General features: G+C 33.6%; 1 protein-coding gene across 16 annotated transcripts in view; it reads right to left on the bottom strand.

The window, feature by feature from the left end:
- The window catches only part of PDLIM5 (PDZ and LIM domain 5), a 212,239-nt gene that overhangs the window by 68,169 nt on the left and 125,235 nt on the right, over positions 1-18,835 (bottom strand). For 4 of the 16 annotated variants that reach the window (XM_055313243.1, XM_055313244.1, XM_055313242.1 and 1 more), the window contains 5 exons: positions 17,375-17,793; positions 10,732-10,746; positions 8,095-8,112; positions 7,645-7,817; positions 7,244-7,280 (listed from right to left, as the gene is read on the bottom strand). In XM_055313243.1, the coding sequence (XP_055169218.1) occupies positions 7,244-7,280; positions 7,645-7,817; positions 8,095-8,112; positions 10,732-10,746; positions 17,375-17,793 (662 nt within the window). Of the gene's footprint in view, positions 1-5,578; positions 6,689-7,243; positions 7,281-7,644; positions 7,818-8,094; positions 8,113-10,731; positions 10,747-14,183; positions 14,201-17,374; positions 17,794-18,835 lie in introns of those variants that run through there. The other 12 variants (XM_055313253.1, XM_055313255.1, XM_055313248.1 and 9 more) reach the window with 9 other exon arrangements.

The following is an 18,835-nucleotide window of genomic DNA, read 5'->3' on the forward strand; positions in this document are numbered from 1 at the left end:
CAATTTAGATATGGTTCCACTTTATCTACTGTACAAATATTAATGTCTTTATAAAAATTTGACTTCTATTGAATTTATATTCAATTAAAAGTTATGTTTACCATGCTGTTAACAATTTCCCTAAAATTCAACAATTAAGAAACTGGAGAAATATTCATTGATAAGCAATTAGAAACCATTAGTTAGTGCTAACTAGTGCCAAATATGAGGATACCAAAATTCTTGTGTTCAAAGAACTTATACTCTAGTTAGGGATATAGGCCATGGAGACAAACACCTGTTATCCAAAAGAGAAAAAGAGGTACCACAACAGAGATATGAACAATCCTTCTAACTGAGTCCAAGTCAGTGACTCTCCTTAACAATAACTTTTTTTAGATACTACTCTGTCAAACTGATATTAGTACAGAAAGGCCGCTGGTATATATTATGGACTGAATGGCTTCCCCTCAAAATTCATATGTTGAAGCCCTAACCCTCCAGTGTGACAGTATTTTAATACAGGCTTATAAGAAGGTAATTCAAGTTAAATGAGGTCATAACAGAGAGACCCTAATCTAAGAAGACTGATATTCTTATAAAAAGGGGAGATCCCAGAGCTCTCTCTGTGTGTCCACAGGGGAAAGGCCATGTGAGGACACATTAAGAAGGTGGTCATCTGCAAGCCAGATAGAAAAGACCTATCAGAAAGCTATCCTGACAGCATGTTAGTCTGGGACTTCTAACTTCTAGAACTATTAGAAAATAAATTTGTCATTTACCTAGTTACCTAGTTTTGGTATGTAGGTGGAAGCCTGAGCTGACTAATACAGTGTATTTCTAACTGAAGAATCAGTTCACCAGTGATGAATCTTACAGTCCTAACACCTACTTTCAAATTACACTTGTATGTTATTTTTTCTTAAAGACTTATTTATTTATTTACTTGAGAGACAGCAAGAGTGAGAGAGGGAGGGGGAGAATGAGCACAGAGAGAGAGGGAGAAGCAGACTCCCACTGAGCAGAGAGCCCAATGTGGGACCCTGAGATCATGACCTGAGCCAAAGGCAGATGCTTAACCAACTGAGCCACACAGGCGCCCATTCGTATGTTTTTATACTGTATACTTAAGTATTTATTGTATTTATATATACATTTATATTAAATGCCCATTTATATATTGAATGTATAGATCTTTATTTACAGTTACAGCTGCATCCAGAAATACTATGCCTGTTAGAATGCCTTTTCCTTCCAATTTATATTATATTAAGACTCTTGTCTTGGGATCCCTGGGTGGCGCAGCGGTTTGGCGCCTGCCTTTGGCCCGGGGCGTGATCCTGGAGACCCGGGATCGAATCCCACGTCGGGCTCCCGGTGCATGGAGCCTGCTTCTCCCTCTGCCTGTGTCTCTGCCTCTCTCTCTCACTGTGTGCCTATCATAAAAAAAAAAAAAAAAAAAAAAAAAAAAAAGACTCTTGTCTTCAAAGAGCCCATACTCTAGTTGAAAATTTATGACATATAGACAAATATCTATGATACAAATTAGGTAAGAAGTAGTAGAAATTATATGGTATATTACTTCAGACGTAAGATTATTGCCACTGTGGAAGATGGAGGTGGCACACTGCGGGTGAGTCTACGTGGTTGGAATTGTAGAAAGGAATAAGAAAATCTTGGAAGAGGGAGGATTTGCCTTCAGCCCAGTCATTCTCACTAGCACACCATGGGCATTTGGAGCAGGATCATACTTCATTCTGTGAAGTGATTCAGAGCATTACAAGACATACAGGTATCCTGCCCTACATGATTCCAAAAGCTACTCAGCAGCAACATCTCCCCCACAGGAGGAAATAGAAAGTAAACTTTTATGGGTGTGAAGAAAACAGTAGATGTGTTCAAACAAAATGTATTAAGTGACTGGTTAAATGGCTAATATATTTTATTCTAAAATGCTGCATATGGAAAAGGGTTAACATACAAAATCATAATAATATTAGGTAGTGCTTGTGATTTACAAGAGTTTATTACATCTCAGAGTTCATCCTAATTTTCCACTTTGAAGCTTTTCACTGATTCATTCATATAATTTTGACTGTATTTGATTTCTAAATTGCTTTACCAACTCATTACTCCTAGAATGCTTCTGATGTAATCACCAAATAAACATCCTTTACTTAAGGCAAAAATAAGTCATGTATCTTCTTTTTGACCTCTATACACCTTGTAGGTTGCCCTAACCTCATCTTTCATTTTAATGGTTTCCCTAAATGCTGTTTAGAATCTGGGTTGAAAATTCAAGAAGAAGGGATCAGAAGTGACAAAGACCGAGAGAATGAAGGGAAGATGAAGAAACAAGAAGAATTCATGCAACTGAGGTTCAAACCAGATCAACAAAAGCTAGAATGACCCTCCCAGGTTGTCCCTACCTAGGCTGAAATGACTAGGCTTTTCATTTCAACCCCATACTCCTCCAGTCAGCTCACTGCATATGCACAGCCCCCACAAAGCTATGGCTTTGGAGTAAAGGGCATCTGCTGCTGAGGTGACACGTGGAGGGACTGACCTGTGAAGGCTATGTGCCCCCTACACGTGCGCGCATGCACACACTCACACACACATACGCACACACAAACATAGCAACAGGCATCAGTACTCTACTGAGGTGGTATTTGGAGGGGCTTCACAGTGTCCACCACTAAGTCTAAATTCCTATCTTAAAAAAGTGGGAAAGTCAGGGGCAGAAACTTTAGAGTTACAAATCTGAGTCTCAAACTCAGAATTTATCATTCCTTGCTGGGGCAACTGGGTGGCTCAGCGGTTGAGCATCTCTGCCTTTGGTTCAGGTTGTGTTGTGATCCTGGGATCCAGGGACTGAGTTCCACATCAGGCTCCCCACAGGAAACCTACTTCTCCCTCTGCCTATGTCTCTGCCTCTCTGTGTATCTTGTGAATAAATAAAATCTTTTTAAAAAATTTATCATTCCTTGCTTATTCTGTAGTAATGATGTCTATTTTGGAAAGAACGAACAAGGAAATATTTACTTGCTTTAAGTAATTTTCTTCAATAGGATAAACAAAAAGGAATGAGTTCAAAGAATTCTTGATGTTTTTATAGACAGAACTGAATTGTCAAAGCCTTCACTAAATTATGAATAAGGCATCATATGTCTAGTTTCTATATATTTTAAGTGTTATTTTTAAATGTCTTTATGTGTGTTTTACAGGGCCTTCTGATCCCTACAAATGCATTACCAACATACCAACATACTAACGTATACTCCCTAATAATGCTTCCTTTTCCTAAGTCTTCAATGGGTCTAGTGGGAAAAGCATTGAACTGATAACTATGCCAAGAGCAACACTAAGTAGGTGAATGTACTTTATTTAGCTTTGATAAAACTTTGATAAACCTCTTTGGTTCTTCATTGTTAAATTTTTCTTGAAAGTGGTTAGATATAAGACAACTTCCCATTCAAAATGCTATGGATAATATGGGGAATATGAGTTATGGGTATATGTATTACATTTTTACAGCATGCTTCCTGTCACATACCATATTTTGGCTACACTACCCTTTCTGGTCTGTATACTTGCCACACTCCTTTTTACTTCAGGGTTTCCACACTTGTTTCTTCTGCCTTGAGCAGTAACCCCAAGTCATCTCATGGCTGACTCTTTCCTCTCTCAGGTGATGGCATTAAGGTCATCTCCTCAGAGGTCCACACAACTTAAGTAATCCCTCCATGTGTGAGCCAAATGTCCTTTATACTAATTTATTATCTTAGTAACACAATTATCTCAAATCACCTTGTTTATATATTTATCTGTTACTCATTGTTTAACCCCTAGTACATATTTGTACCTGGTATTTAAGTAATTATTTCATGTGAAAGAATAACTCAGGCAATACATGAGTATTTGTGATTTAGATGATTTTAAATACACAACAGAAATGCAAAAATTATTAAATTTTTCACCTGGGGAAATCAATTCACCCACAACTCTGAATAAATCAGAATAAAAGAAGGGACAGTTACTCTCTATCTTAACATCACAATTTGTTTTAATATCACAATTTTTATTAAATAGGCTCTCTACTATATTTTTATATGAGTCTTCTCTTCCTAAAGGGTATAAGGACGGACAAAATGAGTGTGTTTCTGTTTCCACAAATAATATATTTTTCAAAGTAACAGAAATATTCACTCTGTGAGAGACTTTCCATCTTCTAACTGGTAAAACCTTGTAAAAATGTTGAAAATTCTTAACTTTCAATTCTGCATTAAAAACAAGCCTATAATAAAGAAGTCTGAATAAGAGAGACAAACAAAAACAAGCTATAAATTAGGTCACTAGACTTACAATAATATTTTTGCAAGGAGCTTTTACAATATTTGGCTAGCTTTTAAGCTAGGAATATAAGATGTCCCAGAAGATTAATTGAACGTAAGAATTCAACCTCTGATAGGGTCAAATGGAATGTCTTTTGTGATTCAGGCTGAACATTTATACTCATACTCAAATATGGATCATTCTACTTATCTCAGTGTACACTTTCAATGAGACATTAAATACTTTATTTTTAATCAGGGAGGTATTATATTCTTATTTTTAACTGTAGTTATTTTAAGTTATAAAGTTCTATACATGTTCACTTGTCTTTATTAGGGAGAAATTCTTTTATTTACCTAAAATTCTCATTTTAGTAGCTCTCTCTCTCCACCCCGTAGTTACTCTAGAAATTTGGTGGTTGGTGGGAAATATCTTGTTTACTCTACCCTACCATTTATTTTCATGAGAATTTGATTCCATGTACTTTCAAATATCATCTTTTGAGATAAATGAGATTTATCAGGTATGGGAGAGCCTGGTCTAAGAAAGTGTATTTTCTTACAGAGGCCAGTTAATAATGGATTGATGTCAAGATCATAAAACCACAAGCAGTATCTGATACAGTAAAAGAAAGATTTTACTGTATTATGAAGTATAGTGGAAATGAGCATAGATAAATCCTAGAATTATTTTTAAATACATTTTGTGTAAAAAGTTTTAAATAGTAATCAATCACTAACTGAAATTAATGTTTCTCCAAATTATCAGGCAGTTGTCCTAGTCTATAGTGACATCAAAGTGTAAAAAACCTGGAAAAATAAAAATGCCTCAAACTGGGGCTCCTGGGTGGCTCAGTCGGTAGAACATGTGACTCTTGATCTCAGGGCTGTGAGTTCGAACTTCACACTCAGTGTAGAGCTTACTTATAAAAAAATTAAAATAAGATAAAATCTTTTTTAAAATGCCTCAAATATAGGCAAAATCCCTCAGTAATCATTTTCCACAAAGACTAACACTATGTTGTACCACAGTCTGTCTGATCTTTTACATTACTCACATAAGATATTATGTTAAATAACATAATTCAGGAAAAAAAATATACAGGCTTTGTCATACTCTACACTCATTTTAGCAGCCTTGCAAAATTAAAAATGTTTTCCAAATGAAATGTCAAGAGAATTATTTATTTTACACAAGTGATAGTGTAACAAGTCTTGGATGACACTGTTACTAGCTTCAGAGAAACAGAAAACAATTACAAAGCTAAGTTAAAGGCAACTTTATTACAGTACTTTCCAAACTTCAAAATGCACTTATTATTGAATTTATAACTAATATATAATACATTATATTACAAACAGAAAGCATATCTGGTCAAATTATTAGCTTGCATATATTGCCCAAAATATAGTTTCCTAGGAACAGCAGCCACACACAATAGTTTATATCAGTATATTTCTGATGTCACATAAAGAATCATTTATAATTTATTTTATGTTCATTTAAAAACAAAGCAAAGTTATCTTTTCCATTTCTTACTAGTTAATGCCTTGAAGTTGTTTATACCCTAAAAACATCCACCAGTTTTGAAGGATCTCCTTCGGTAGAAAATAGGATTTTTGAAGCTAACCAAATAAAAGAACACTCAATTTCCCCACCGCAAATAGGGGAAGAGTTGTCTTCTTTCCTTTTTAGAAGCCAAATCTGGGCCTCCTTCTCTTCATAGCCATCTTGAAATGGTTCCTGCTTTAAAAAATACCCAAATCTACAAAAAACTCTATTCTGATAAAGTCTTCTCTGTTTTATCTTGCCTCCTATTTGTTTATTTAGGGTAATTTACAACCCACTTTGAACATTATGTAATAATGAATTTAAAAGTAATCTTTCAAAATGTAACAACATAAAGGATATATTTTCCAAATTAGACAAGGATATTATTTGCTCATCTACCTCTGCTTCACACAACCAACCAAATTCAACTTACAAAAGAATTCCTTTCCCAACATCAGTACCCTAATAATAACGGATACAGATATAAAACCACTGAATAGACTGGAGTCTCTTAATTTGCTCTCTTATTTAATATTTGTGAGATACTGACTAGCACAAAACAAGTTCATTTTCCTCTTTTTTATGACAGCAGAAAATGGTTAGAAAAGTATAGAAAAGGTTCTATTTTTTTGTAAGGCAAATTTAATACAGATTTTGCTATGAGGTTGGAAAAAAGAAAAGGTGAATGAAAAGGTATATGCTGGTTGCTTGGGGGGCAAGACTCATAAATCACTGTACGTTAAGAGCACGTGCTGAAACTTCATGGTGCCAGTCACGTAATTTTGTGTATTTGGGACTAAAGACGTGAAGGGGTATCTTTTCCCTGTGGAAATAAAAAAAAGAAAAGAAAAGAAAAGAAGAGAGAAGTGATAGAAGAGTCATAAGAAAGAGAAAGTTTCTACACTTAGTTCATGCAGAAAGCATGCTTTATAACAGCTTAATTTCACTGAGCTATTTTACTAAATAGCAAAGATTTTACGGGTGGAACATTTTTAAAAATACAGAAATTAATCCATAGAGCCCTCCTGGAACATCCATTTCTGTGCCCAAAATAAAATTACTACAAGACAACACAAACTCATTCACAGAGATCTGTAGTGTTAGCAAAAGCATCCCCATATATACTCTTATGCCCACTTATTTCAATTACAAAAGAAAAATAACCTTATGTGAAATGTAGATAATATCTATTAATATGAAAATCTGCATGTTTTTTAAGTCCCACAGTTAAGTCCTACAAAAGATACCAAAGTTAAATGCTTAGCTTCTAGTTACAAAAACAAAAAGCCATACCATTACACTTGAAAATGTGAAAAAACAAACCGAGACCATTCATGAAAGGAAAGCATTCAAGGTACCAAAAAAATGGATAACTTACTTTGCCTTCTTAGTATTTTCAGTGTCCGATTCTTTCACTGAAATATAATAAGCAATATCCAATATTAGTTTACTTTTTTTTAACTTGAAAAATCACTTAGGCAATTACCTGTAGCAATTAATACCATATGGTCAAGCTGCACAGAGCCACTAAAAAACATTCCATATCTTGCAGTCACTGGCTACATACTATAATAAGTACTACTACTGCTGCTGCTTCTACTGCTACACTTTTCAATACAACTCTCCTGGGCTAGCTTCTTATTTACATTACCCACATTATGCATGGCATAATTTAAGAGCAAACTGACTCAGGAAAATTACTGTTTTCCAATAACTGCCCATCTAATTGCTATTCTTTATGGCAAAGAATATTCTTAAAATCCTTAGGTATTCACTTACGATGTTCAGTCCCAGTGATCTGGGCAAGGATCCGGAAAGAGCGAGACTGAGTCGTTCCAGTCCTTGGACGCCAATCTTCAGTGTCCTCCATCAGTCTCTTCTTGCTGGCATCACTATGAGTTGGTATGTGATAAAACTCTGTATTGCGCTCCACAATGTGTTTTCTCGGTGGGCTAGGATTAAAAGGAAGGAAAGAAATAAAAATTTTTATATTATATTAAGGATAAAATATCCTCTGCCAAATTATTTATAATATATACACTTAATATCAATGTTCTTTTTTATATCTTTTGCTTGTCCAAGAAAGTGAACTTATTCTCAATTTTCTTAAAAAGGCATCCTTCTGTAATAGAGTAGACTTGCTTTCTCTTAAACTAGTAAAAAAAAAAGTATTTATATGCTTACATAAAATAATAGTATATATAAGTATCTATTCAAGAGAAAGTTTACCGTTTGGGTGGGGTTTTCCTTTTAATTGACAGAAGAAGGCAGCAGAAGAGAGATTCCACCATAAAGAAAAGGAAAAGAGTAAGACGGAAAATAATGAGAATTGAAAAACTCACAGGGGTTTAAACTTTTTTTTGAAATTACTTGTATTGTTCTTCTATCTTATGCCTAACAAAATACAGGTGTGGACTATATTCACAACCACTATTAAATATCGGTATGTTGTCAAAATGTATCAACTTTCACAAAATTAGAAAAAAACATATCTTCACTACACTCAGGAACTAAGGATGGTTTACTACAGGCTAAGTCAGCAATTTCAAATGCAATTTTGAAAAAGGTCAGAACTGTTACTTTCTACGGTTTTCTCATTCATGTGTATAGATACCCCTCATCCTAAATAAAGTTAGGGTCACAGGGTCAACTGTGTAGGAAATAAGAACTGTGGTATATGAGAAACCAATAAAATGTTTATCAAAACACCAAGTTATAAATCCTGGCTCATTGATTTCACAGATCTGTGATTTTGGACAAGTCAACTTCACTGAGCCTGTTTTTTCATTTATAAAATGAGAGTACCACACACAAAGTGGTATTGTTCTAAGCATTAAATGAAATAATTTATGTGAAAAGGATTTGAACTCTGAGTTTGCTAACTGAGCTAACTCTGAGTTCATTTTTCTGTTAACAAAGAAATATTAAGGAATTTATAATGTATATTAACACTTCAGCCTAAGATCTACTGACCATAACAAATACTCAGTTCTCTCCCACCTCTCCCCAAAACAAGACAAATGCAAACTTTTGGAAGCTATGAGTCTAATTCCAGGAGAGAAAAAGGAGCCTAACTCTGAACCAGCATACTATTGCCATAAGATCCAAGCAGAGAAAGTGCTCAGAGTATCAGATGTGGGTGGCAACATCTCCTGGGTGTAACTCATTGCTAGAAAATCACAGCACTATCAGAATGCCACTGGACTGTTGTCATTTTAATAAGCTACACTACCAAAACTGTCTCAGTATACTAGAAGAGTTTTTGCCCAGTGAAGAACTTGATAGGATTAATATTAACACTGGCTTTAAAAAACAGACATGTAGTAGTTTCAAGCATGACATCCTTTACTTAGTGTGTGTTTCATGCAAGTCATTTAACTACTCCAAATCTCAATTTTACCCATCTGAGAAAAGAGGATTGCATCTACTTTAAAGAATTGTTTTGAGGAATAAATAAGATTTATAACATATGTTAAATGTTTTCCCCAAAGTATCTAATGCATAGTAATGATCACATAATGTGTTTTTTAATGATCACTAAAAACATTATTTGTAATGCATTTTCTAAGACTATGGGTCATCCGCATATATAAAGAACAGAATAAGGGACATCTCAGTGGCTCAATGGTTGGTTAAGTGTCTGACTCTTGGTTTTGATTCAGGCTCAGGTCACAATCTTATGAGTTGTGAGACTGAGTCACACTGGGGCTCCATCCTCAGCAGGGAATCAGCTTGAGATTCTCTCCCTCTGTCCTGTCCTCATGCATGTGCATGAGCACTCTTTTTCTCAAAAAAATGAATCCTTAAAAATAAATAAGGAACAGAATAAATAATATTTATACATAAGATATTTATAGTTTATGGTAAAAATTTAAGATTACATAAGTAAAATATCTAATATTTTACTATTAATTACTTTACTAATTACTTTTACTAAAAACTTAATCCTTTTTAAGAGAATTTTAAATATTAGAATACGTAGACTACTTCATAAACACATTACACTTAGAAGACATAATTTCCTACACAGACAACTCTTTATCTTATGCAATTACTTGAAAAACTTCATATTTAACTACCAAACTTAAAGTTTAAATTTCTCTATAATTAGTGAATCTGGCTTACAATTAAATGGTGCCAATTTCAACTATAAGACTATTGTATTTTATATAAAAGGTGTGATCTGTAAAAATACAAAACAGTGGTGGCAAGCTAAGAATAAGTATACTAGAAATAATAAAATGACACCACTTAAGAATGCTTTTTAGCCATGACATTCTTGCAAAAAAGCACAATACACCTTAGACTCTGTGACAGTCATCACAGCTTAAAGGCCTTGTGGTAAGTGATATGAAATTTCTAAACTTTTACCTTAGCTTTTTGGCTCTGACACTCTAAACTCTGATGACTATGATTAAAAAGAGAGTAATATCAATGGTTTTCATTTAAAAAATATATTTGAGCTAGAACATAAATTTAACTATCAAAAGCAAATAATTTATTTCAAAATATAGGTATTCACAATTAGCTACTTTATTCAAATTAAAAAAAAAGAATACTAACCAAGAGAGGCCCAAACTATGTATCTAACTCAAGTATACCCTGTCTACAATACTCATCTATCTTCTTGAAGGTTCGGCTTACTAATTTTTTTTCCACTGCAGAAGTGGAAAATACACCCACTGATTTATACGACATTCCCTACCATGAAAAACATGTTTCCTAGGTTCCTTAACATATTTGAAAATTCTTGCATGAAGAAGACACTAACCAGGTTTGCTGGTGGTATTAAATTGAAAGGAAGATGGAAAGTTACAGAGAGACAATGATAAAAATTACAAAAGGAAGCACTGATTAGGTACTTACACGGTGCCAGGGTTACTGAAGGAGGAATAATACACACAAAAAATATGTAATAGAGTAGAGAAGACATTGATGTTCCCAGGATAATGGAAAATGGACAAATATGAGGCAAAAAAAAAAGAGGGAGAGAAGAGAAAAGGAAAAGAAAAAAGAAAACAAAAAATGAAATAATGAAATTCAAAACAATGAATTTACATGAAGATATTACACAAACGTCATGCTTCAAAATAAACATAAACAAACAAAAATGACCAAATGTTAGTCAGAATTCTGTTATACTGTTAACAGAAAAAGATCCACTATTTAAAAACATCTGTAGGTTTATATAAATTTATTTTAGTATGTATCCAAATTCCTATATGTTTCTAATAAAAGGCAGAGAATAAAATAATTGTTAGATGTAATGTGTAGAAACAGAACATTTTAGAATCGCTTAAAATCAGAGGAGAATAAGAGAAAGTCTTTTACTCATGTAATATATGAAGTATATATTAATAGCAAATAGCAAATATAATCTCATAAAAAATTATCCTGAATCATTAAAATAAAAATATAACTCCCCAAATCACTATTTGTATACCTGAAATTAACGTAACATTGTGTATTAACTAGGATTAAGATAAAAACCTAAAAGCCAAAAAAATTATCCTGAATCAAATATTATAAAGAAATAACATATTATTTGATTTTGTTCTCATTTTTTTTAAAATGTGATTATAATCGAGAATATAGGAAGTACAGTGGATCAAAAATAATGGGCTACCACTCAGTTTTCATGTTCTCCTCTGTCCATCATTACTACTCTTATTCACAAGCAAATCCCAGTAAGTTTAGTGATTTGTAGGAACTCATGTTTTTGTATTATCAGTGACCTAATTATTACCCAAAAAGGCATGTCTGATATGATATAGTAAAGGCACTACATGAATAATACGACCTGAAGAAGGAAATCTCATATGTAATTCATTGACACAGCCTGTTAACTGTACAATCATTAAAAACAAATGTATTTATATACCATTATGATAGAGATGACTGAAGTATAAACAACATAGTTTGCCAACACACTGCTGAATCAATCCTGAAATGAAGTTTAGTCAGAGTAACTAGTAATTCATTATAAACACAGTGACAAAAACTGCCTACCATTTTAATACTGAGACTATTCATTGTAGCCATATTTCCTACCTATATATCAAAGTCAGTTTCATAAACTCTACAGAGAGCTGAGTTTCACTGAACGGGGGAGGGATGCAGGAGTAAGTTGATCTCAATATCTACTGATACTTACTCTGCTCTAATCACAATGGAAAGCTTTCTGCTTCATTGTTATTTTAAATAGCAGAGAATTTTTCAAAATAACCTAACCTAAACAGAATTTTAGATACATATTTAAGCATTTTTAAGTCTAAGGGAAAAGTTTTGAATCAACATGAAGATGGAAGGGAAACATTCTACAGTGTAATGAGTGGCAACAAGTGGATATCTGATTGGTTTCAACCTAAAGATGTCAATTTGTGTATATGGAACAAATACTTTCAAGCATTTCAGAAAATGTGCCCAAGTAGAATGGCACATCATACACTGCGATGGCATTTGTGCCAATGTGACAATGAGAAGACCTGGCTTCATACCCTGGCTATGCTGCCCACATCACATGCCCTATGCCCAGGACATGGTGCCCAGGCAATCTACAGAAGCCTCTCTTTCCTGAACAGTGAAATGGACTACAATTTCTTTTTCTTTCAGACTTCTGGTAACGGCATGCATTTAATATATTTGAAAGCACTCTGAAAACCATACAAATACAGATTTGTTGTTAGGTTAGATCCCCTAACTTATAAAAAAAATTACTATCAAACCCAACTGTAGATTATGCACATTATTCATTCATATTGCCTCAACCCATTTAAAAATAAATACAAATTCAAAGTAACAGAAAAAAGCCAGGGTCACAGTCAGGTGATGCAGAGGAAGGCATGTCAAACTGGCTTCAAAAAATCTAAGCTTGAATCTTAAACACTTACAAGATACATGAGAAAATTAAGTAACCTCTCACTTCAAAGTTCAAATGAGAGTTAAATCACATAATGCATTTAGAAACACCTAGGACAATGGATAGTAATAATGTCTCTGAACCTTGAATTAAAATATATATATATATATATATATTTAACTTAAAATGCTTAAATTTATTATTCCAAGGCCCAATTTTTCCTCTTTATAAGTCAAATTGTTTGTTACACTGGAATCTAGTAACTAGCCAAAATCTTTGTGTATAAGAATTTAAACAGGGACGCCTGGGTGGCTAAGTGGTTGAGCGTCTGCCTTCGGCTCAGGGTATGATCCCGGAGTCCCAGGATTGAGTCCCACATCGGGCTCTTTGTGTGGAGCCTACTTCTCCCTCTGCCTGTGTTTCTGCCTCTCTCTCTGTCATGAATAAATAAATAAAATATTTTAAAAAAAGAATTTAAACAATAAATTAGGGCTTGGAGATCTTTCACTAGTATACTTGGGTGCTATATTCCTACATGTATGTAACATGGAACTATTCAATTAGTGGGACCACACCCAGCCTAAAATAAAATTGTTCTAATACCTGATCATTAGTTCTCAGGTGTGTCTAAAACAGTTAAATATTCCATCCATATTTCCAATTCTAACCTACATTGTGATGACAAATTGCAGCACATGCTCAGACTGATCATAACACAAAATTAATTTCTTATCTAATGTAATTTTTATCTCTTTTTAAGGCTGTTAATCACCAGTGTACCATCAAGACACACACACACACACACACACACACACACACAAAATAAAAAATAAACAGACACAAAAGCAAGGTTTTAAAGGTATACCACAGTGGTTCCCAATGTCTATGCCAACTACCTATGACATTTAATAAGTCAGTAACTATCTCTCTTAACTAATTTCAGAGGTATGTATAAACTTTTATCATCCAGTGACACACAACTGTACATGTAGAGGTCTAAAACTTCCAGCAACATTGTTTAAAAAAATAAAAAAGGTTCTTCAGAGACTTTACCTGGGAAACACCAGTTTGTTATATGGATTTGGAAAACAATTCAGTTTTATATGTTATTTACTAGTGCCATATATGTTTATGCTTTCTTTTGTATCTTTCTCTTTGTCTCCTAATAGTCTCGACTGACACAAATTGCATTTCCCCAAGCATTATGTCTTATAAACCACTACACAGCAAACCCCACATGTACTTTATGACAAAAGTTAAATACTATTATTTATTACCATAAAGCAATTCATTACAACATAGCAATGCAAACCAAACTTAGTGAAAACACTAATAAATGTTTTTATAAATGACAGCTGCTTTGCAAAATATAACTTAATTTTGCAAAAATGAGACACATTCATGCTGTTTACTCATATATAAATCACCATATTTCCTCTCCAGTAATGGGGATACTAACTTTGTCACTTGTGTTTTCTGTAAAGAGAAAAGCATTTAAAAATATTACTACCATATCATCATATTTTCTATCTCCCAAGGCCAGGTTCTTCAAAAGAACATATTGGAACTGTTAGAAGAAATTGCAGTCCAACAAAATTGAAATTAATAACGGATACATGAAAGACTTACCTCTTGAAAGCAGTGGCATATTATAATGCAAGGGCATATAGAAAGGGAAAAGGTAAATTATTTAAACTACTTGATGCAAAATAGCTTTCCTTCTGGTGTGGAATATAAAGTCCCATTTTGTTCTAAGTAGAGTAAAGAGGGAGAGGAGTACGGAAAAGAGCAAGTTAAGATCAATAATTTGTATATGCAGAAGAAAGATTAAAAATTTCATAAAGTGCCTTGTTCATTATTTTTCATAAGAAACAAGATACACTTACGTTGTATCTTTAAGAAATATTCTAAAGCTATCAACATAATTATAGATTTCATCATACCTTATAATGAGTTAAAATCTCTCAGTAGTAATGCATAATGAATAAACACTTACTGTGTCTTATGTTTATTAATCCTGTATAAATTTGGGTGAGACACCTATCAATTTGGCAAATTAGCCAGTTACTTTAAATCACTTAAAGACTAATAATCTTGCTGCTCTGAGGAAAAAAACAACTTAAGAATTTAGCTTTATACCCTCTTGAAATCTTAATTTTTAGTTACTGGCATATGTTTTTTTTAAATAAAAATGTAATTAATAAAAAGTAACAACTCTCAACTTTGAAAGAGTTTTGTTGTAGATCTTTTGTAATATTATAAAAATATGAAAAATGTACTAATCACGTAATTAGTAAATAGTCTGACAATGATTTCAGAAAACAGTTTTGATACCTGATGAAGGAAATGAATTCATCAATACCACAAAACACCTACTCTTCAAAATGACACATTATTAACTAGTAAAGTGTGTGATTTATTTTTGATTTCTTTAATGTAGTAAGAGAAATGGCAACTGCAAATTCATCTTAGAATTTCAAAGGCACCACATTTTGTTTTCAGAGTAATCAAGTTTTCATTGTCCTAACATCTGGACAACATTTGAAAGCAATCTATACCCAGTTTACAAATGTGAAGCCATAACCTTCTTGTTAATTATGCAAAAATGTAATAATCCCTTTTCTCCTCACTCTTGCACAGGTCTGGATACAGGCACAAGCCCAGTAATCACATGTCCACTGATTAAAAAACCATCATTGAGGCCCTATTACTGCACCACTGCCTACAGTTTCAATTTGAAAACAATAAGCTTTAAATCATTTTAAGTTTAGTCAAAGTTGTACTTATAAAACACAAATTTAAGATTTATATTCATATTTTCATGTTTTAAATGTAATACTTTTCCATAACCTGAATTTACTTTTACCTCTATAAGTTTCTATTAAGAAGACTATTGGGGATCCCTGGGTGGCTCAGCGGTTTAGTGCGTGCCTTGGGCTCAGGGCGTGGTCCTGGAATCCGGGGATCAAGTCCCACATCCGGCTCCCTGCATGGAGCCTGCTTCTCCCTCTGCCTGTGTCTCTGCCTCTCTCTCTCTCTCTGTCTCAAATAAAGAAATAAAATCTTAAAAAAAAAATACTATCTTATATGAATCAGTAAAGTAGATGGATTTTTTTTCTTTAAAAAAAAGACAATGATTATCTTATAAAATTGCAAGAAATGTTAGTAAGGAGAAATATGTTTGTTCAGACACTTTTTCCAGTGGACTTTTTAATACGGAAACTGGAGTTTAATAAACATAATAAACTTCTGCTTGTAGTTTTCTATGGGATCAACAATTTGACAGGCAGCATCTTTCTTCTCAGAATATCTACTTTGATTTCTTTAAAATCTATTATCTTAAAATAGACATATAAAAAAATACAACCAAACACATCTCAACACTACATACTATTTCTCTTCCACAAATAAAAGAAGAAATAACATTCTTTGAAGGACACTAATTTTCCTCAATACATATGTCAAAACTTTAAAAAGCCACCCACAACCACAAAAACCATATGTTCGGACCAGTAGCGGTTCTTCCAGACCTCCTGCTCTTTCTCTCAGCAGCAGCCTGGAGCCCTGCCACGTCTTTTTCAAAGCCCCAAAGTTGCCATGGCAGCATTGCTACAGAAAGCACAGGCCCTTCATTACATGAATTAAAATTCGGAAGGGATTATCTCAGAAAGGACCTATCCACGCAATTATTTTAATTATGTTTTCCTGGGAACTGGCATTAGTAAAACCATCATACATGCAGATGATTTCCCTTTGTTTTCCTTTTAAAGTACATTTTTGTAACAATAAATCTGATCAAAATCATATCACAAAAATGACTTTGGCTTCAAGTATAGTCACTGAATTCCAAACAGAATAAAATGACCATGTATAAATGGAAGCTGCTGAAAATGCACTTCAATTTTTTTAAATGCCTCAAAAAAGAAAAAAATCATAAGGAACAGATTTTCCAAAACTTCCACTGGCATCGTATATTCAGTGTCCACTTCTGTAAATCCATTTATTTTAGAAAAACTTTTACAATGTCAGTGCTTCTGTTTGTGAAGCATCCCTTGATGCTGTTGTTCTGTCATTACTGTTTGCTTTTACAGACTAAATTCTAAATTCTAGCTTAAGCTTATCTGAAAAGAATGTTGCTGGCTATCTGACCTAAGCTAGTGCATCATACATAGACATGAGTCAAAACTAAATTTGCTTTCTGTCTTAAGACTACTTCCTAGAAAAAAAGCTTCTTACAAGCTCCTCATTTCCTCTCATCTTAGGGTGAGATACATAAGCTAACACAACTCTGTTTAAACTTTTGGTGACTAATAAAAGGATGGAAAAAATGAGAAAGAAAGATTCAAGATCTGCCTTGCATTATAACTGCCAGCTGCTCCATGTTATGCCAGGACTTGGAGAAAAAGGTACAGAGTATGTTACACGGTTCATAACATGTCAAAATACATACTTAGGTTTTGATTAACCTATAATTGCCTTGCAGCAAGTGCTGTATGTATATAATATAAAGCTACATGTTAATGAAGCAAATAAAAACTTCATCTCCCTTCCTTCAAAGAACAGCTGATTTGGGGGGGATGTAAATGATTTCCTGGAAATCGCCTGAAAGAAGAGTTTTTATAAGAGCAGAAAGCACCCTTGGCCACCTACCCATTTTGCTGTTTACTGTCACCCTGGGATCCTCTTCTCTGCCCCTCTGCTAGCTCCTGAGCAGTCTCGGAACACACGCTGGTGACTGCGGGCTGCCGTGGGACATTAACTGCAGGTTTACCAGCGCTCAGTGCAGATGAATGCTGGTCAGCATTAAGATTGGCATTAGCATGCAGTCCAGATGCAGCAAATGAGGGAGGAGTGACAGCAGCCACAGGTGGAGGGGAAGCATGTGATGAAATGGTCGCATGGGCTGGGGTGAAGGCAGACGATGGTGATGGGATAGATGTAACTTTTGGTGAAGACACAGAACCAAAGGGTCGTGGTGCCTTATTGTAGGCCATGTTGGATGTGGATGTGACTTTGGACACAGCAGGAGATGTAATGGGCACAGGTTTAACTACTTCTTTAGGTTCTCCCTATGTAAAATAAAAATAAACATACACAAAACACACCAAATACATGCAAAATAGATTCACTGAAAAGAACACACAGCTAGTTTTTAAAAAGACAAACACAATCATGTTAGCAGCCCAAACTTTACTTGTTTCTAGATAAAAAAAAAATGAGTATAACATGCATGCCAACTGGTTCCAACATGCATATCACAGATGCAAACAATGAGTGTATTTTTTTTAATAAAAATAAAAGAAGTTTCAAAATATTTTTTTTAATAAAAATAAAAGAAGTTTCAAAATAACTAGAATAGGAAAACTATCAAAAAGCCTAAATACCATCATAAGTGTCAACAGATACTTTAATTTTCCAAAAGGAAAAAATTTTAAATACCCCACAATAAACAAAATATCATTAACAAAAACATTTATTTTAAAATATCCAGTCTTGATTACAATTTCATCTTTCAAACAGCTTACTCTACAGAGTAAAATTATTTAAATCATGAGGAAAAAAATAGCACATTTCCAAGTCTTCCATTTAAAAAAAATTTAAAACAGAGAGAATAAAATCATTTTCATCTAACTCAGAAATGTGCACATTCTAATGAATTATTTTGAATGAAGATACTGCTTAAAAGTAAAAATCTCAACAATCCACCTGTTTCTCTGGAATGTTTTGAGATATTATTTGGAGATGGAATAAAATTATTTCCCTTTTCCAAGATAAACAGTTAATAGTTACACGAGGGAAAAAAAAAACGATCTTAGAGGTTTCTTTATTTCCATTTGTCAAAGAAAATTTAACTAAGAAAAGTCAATTCTTCCTAAAAGTAACATAATTTATGTTTGCAAATCTCTATCCCAAAGAAAGTGTGAAGTTTAAAAAACAAAAACAAGTTAAGCTTCTGTGACATTCAAGAACAAATTCCTACTCATCCTACCATTTCAAAAGAAAAATTCTTTTAAAAACTTACAATGGTGGCCCTATTATGTTTAATTTAAAAAAAATAAGTGATCTAAATTAATCTTGTAGAAATAATAAAGCTAATTGAGGGAGACAAAG

The sequence above is a fragment of the Nyctereutes procyonoides genome, unplaced genomic scaffold, assembly GCF_905146905.1.
Source record: "Nyctereutes procyonoides isolate TBG_1078 unplaced genomic scaffold, NYPRO_anot_genome, whole genome shotgun sequence".
In the NCBI taxonomy this organism is placed as follows: Eukaryota; Metazoa; Chordata; class Mammalia; order Carnivora; family Canidae; genus Nyctereutes; species Nyctereutes procyonoides.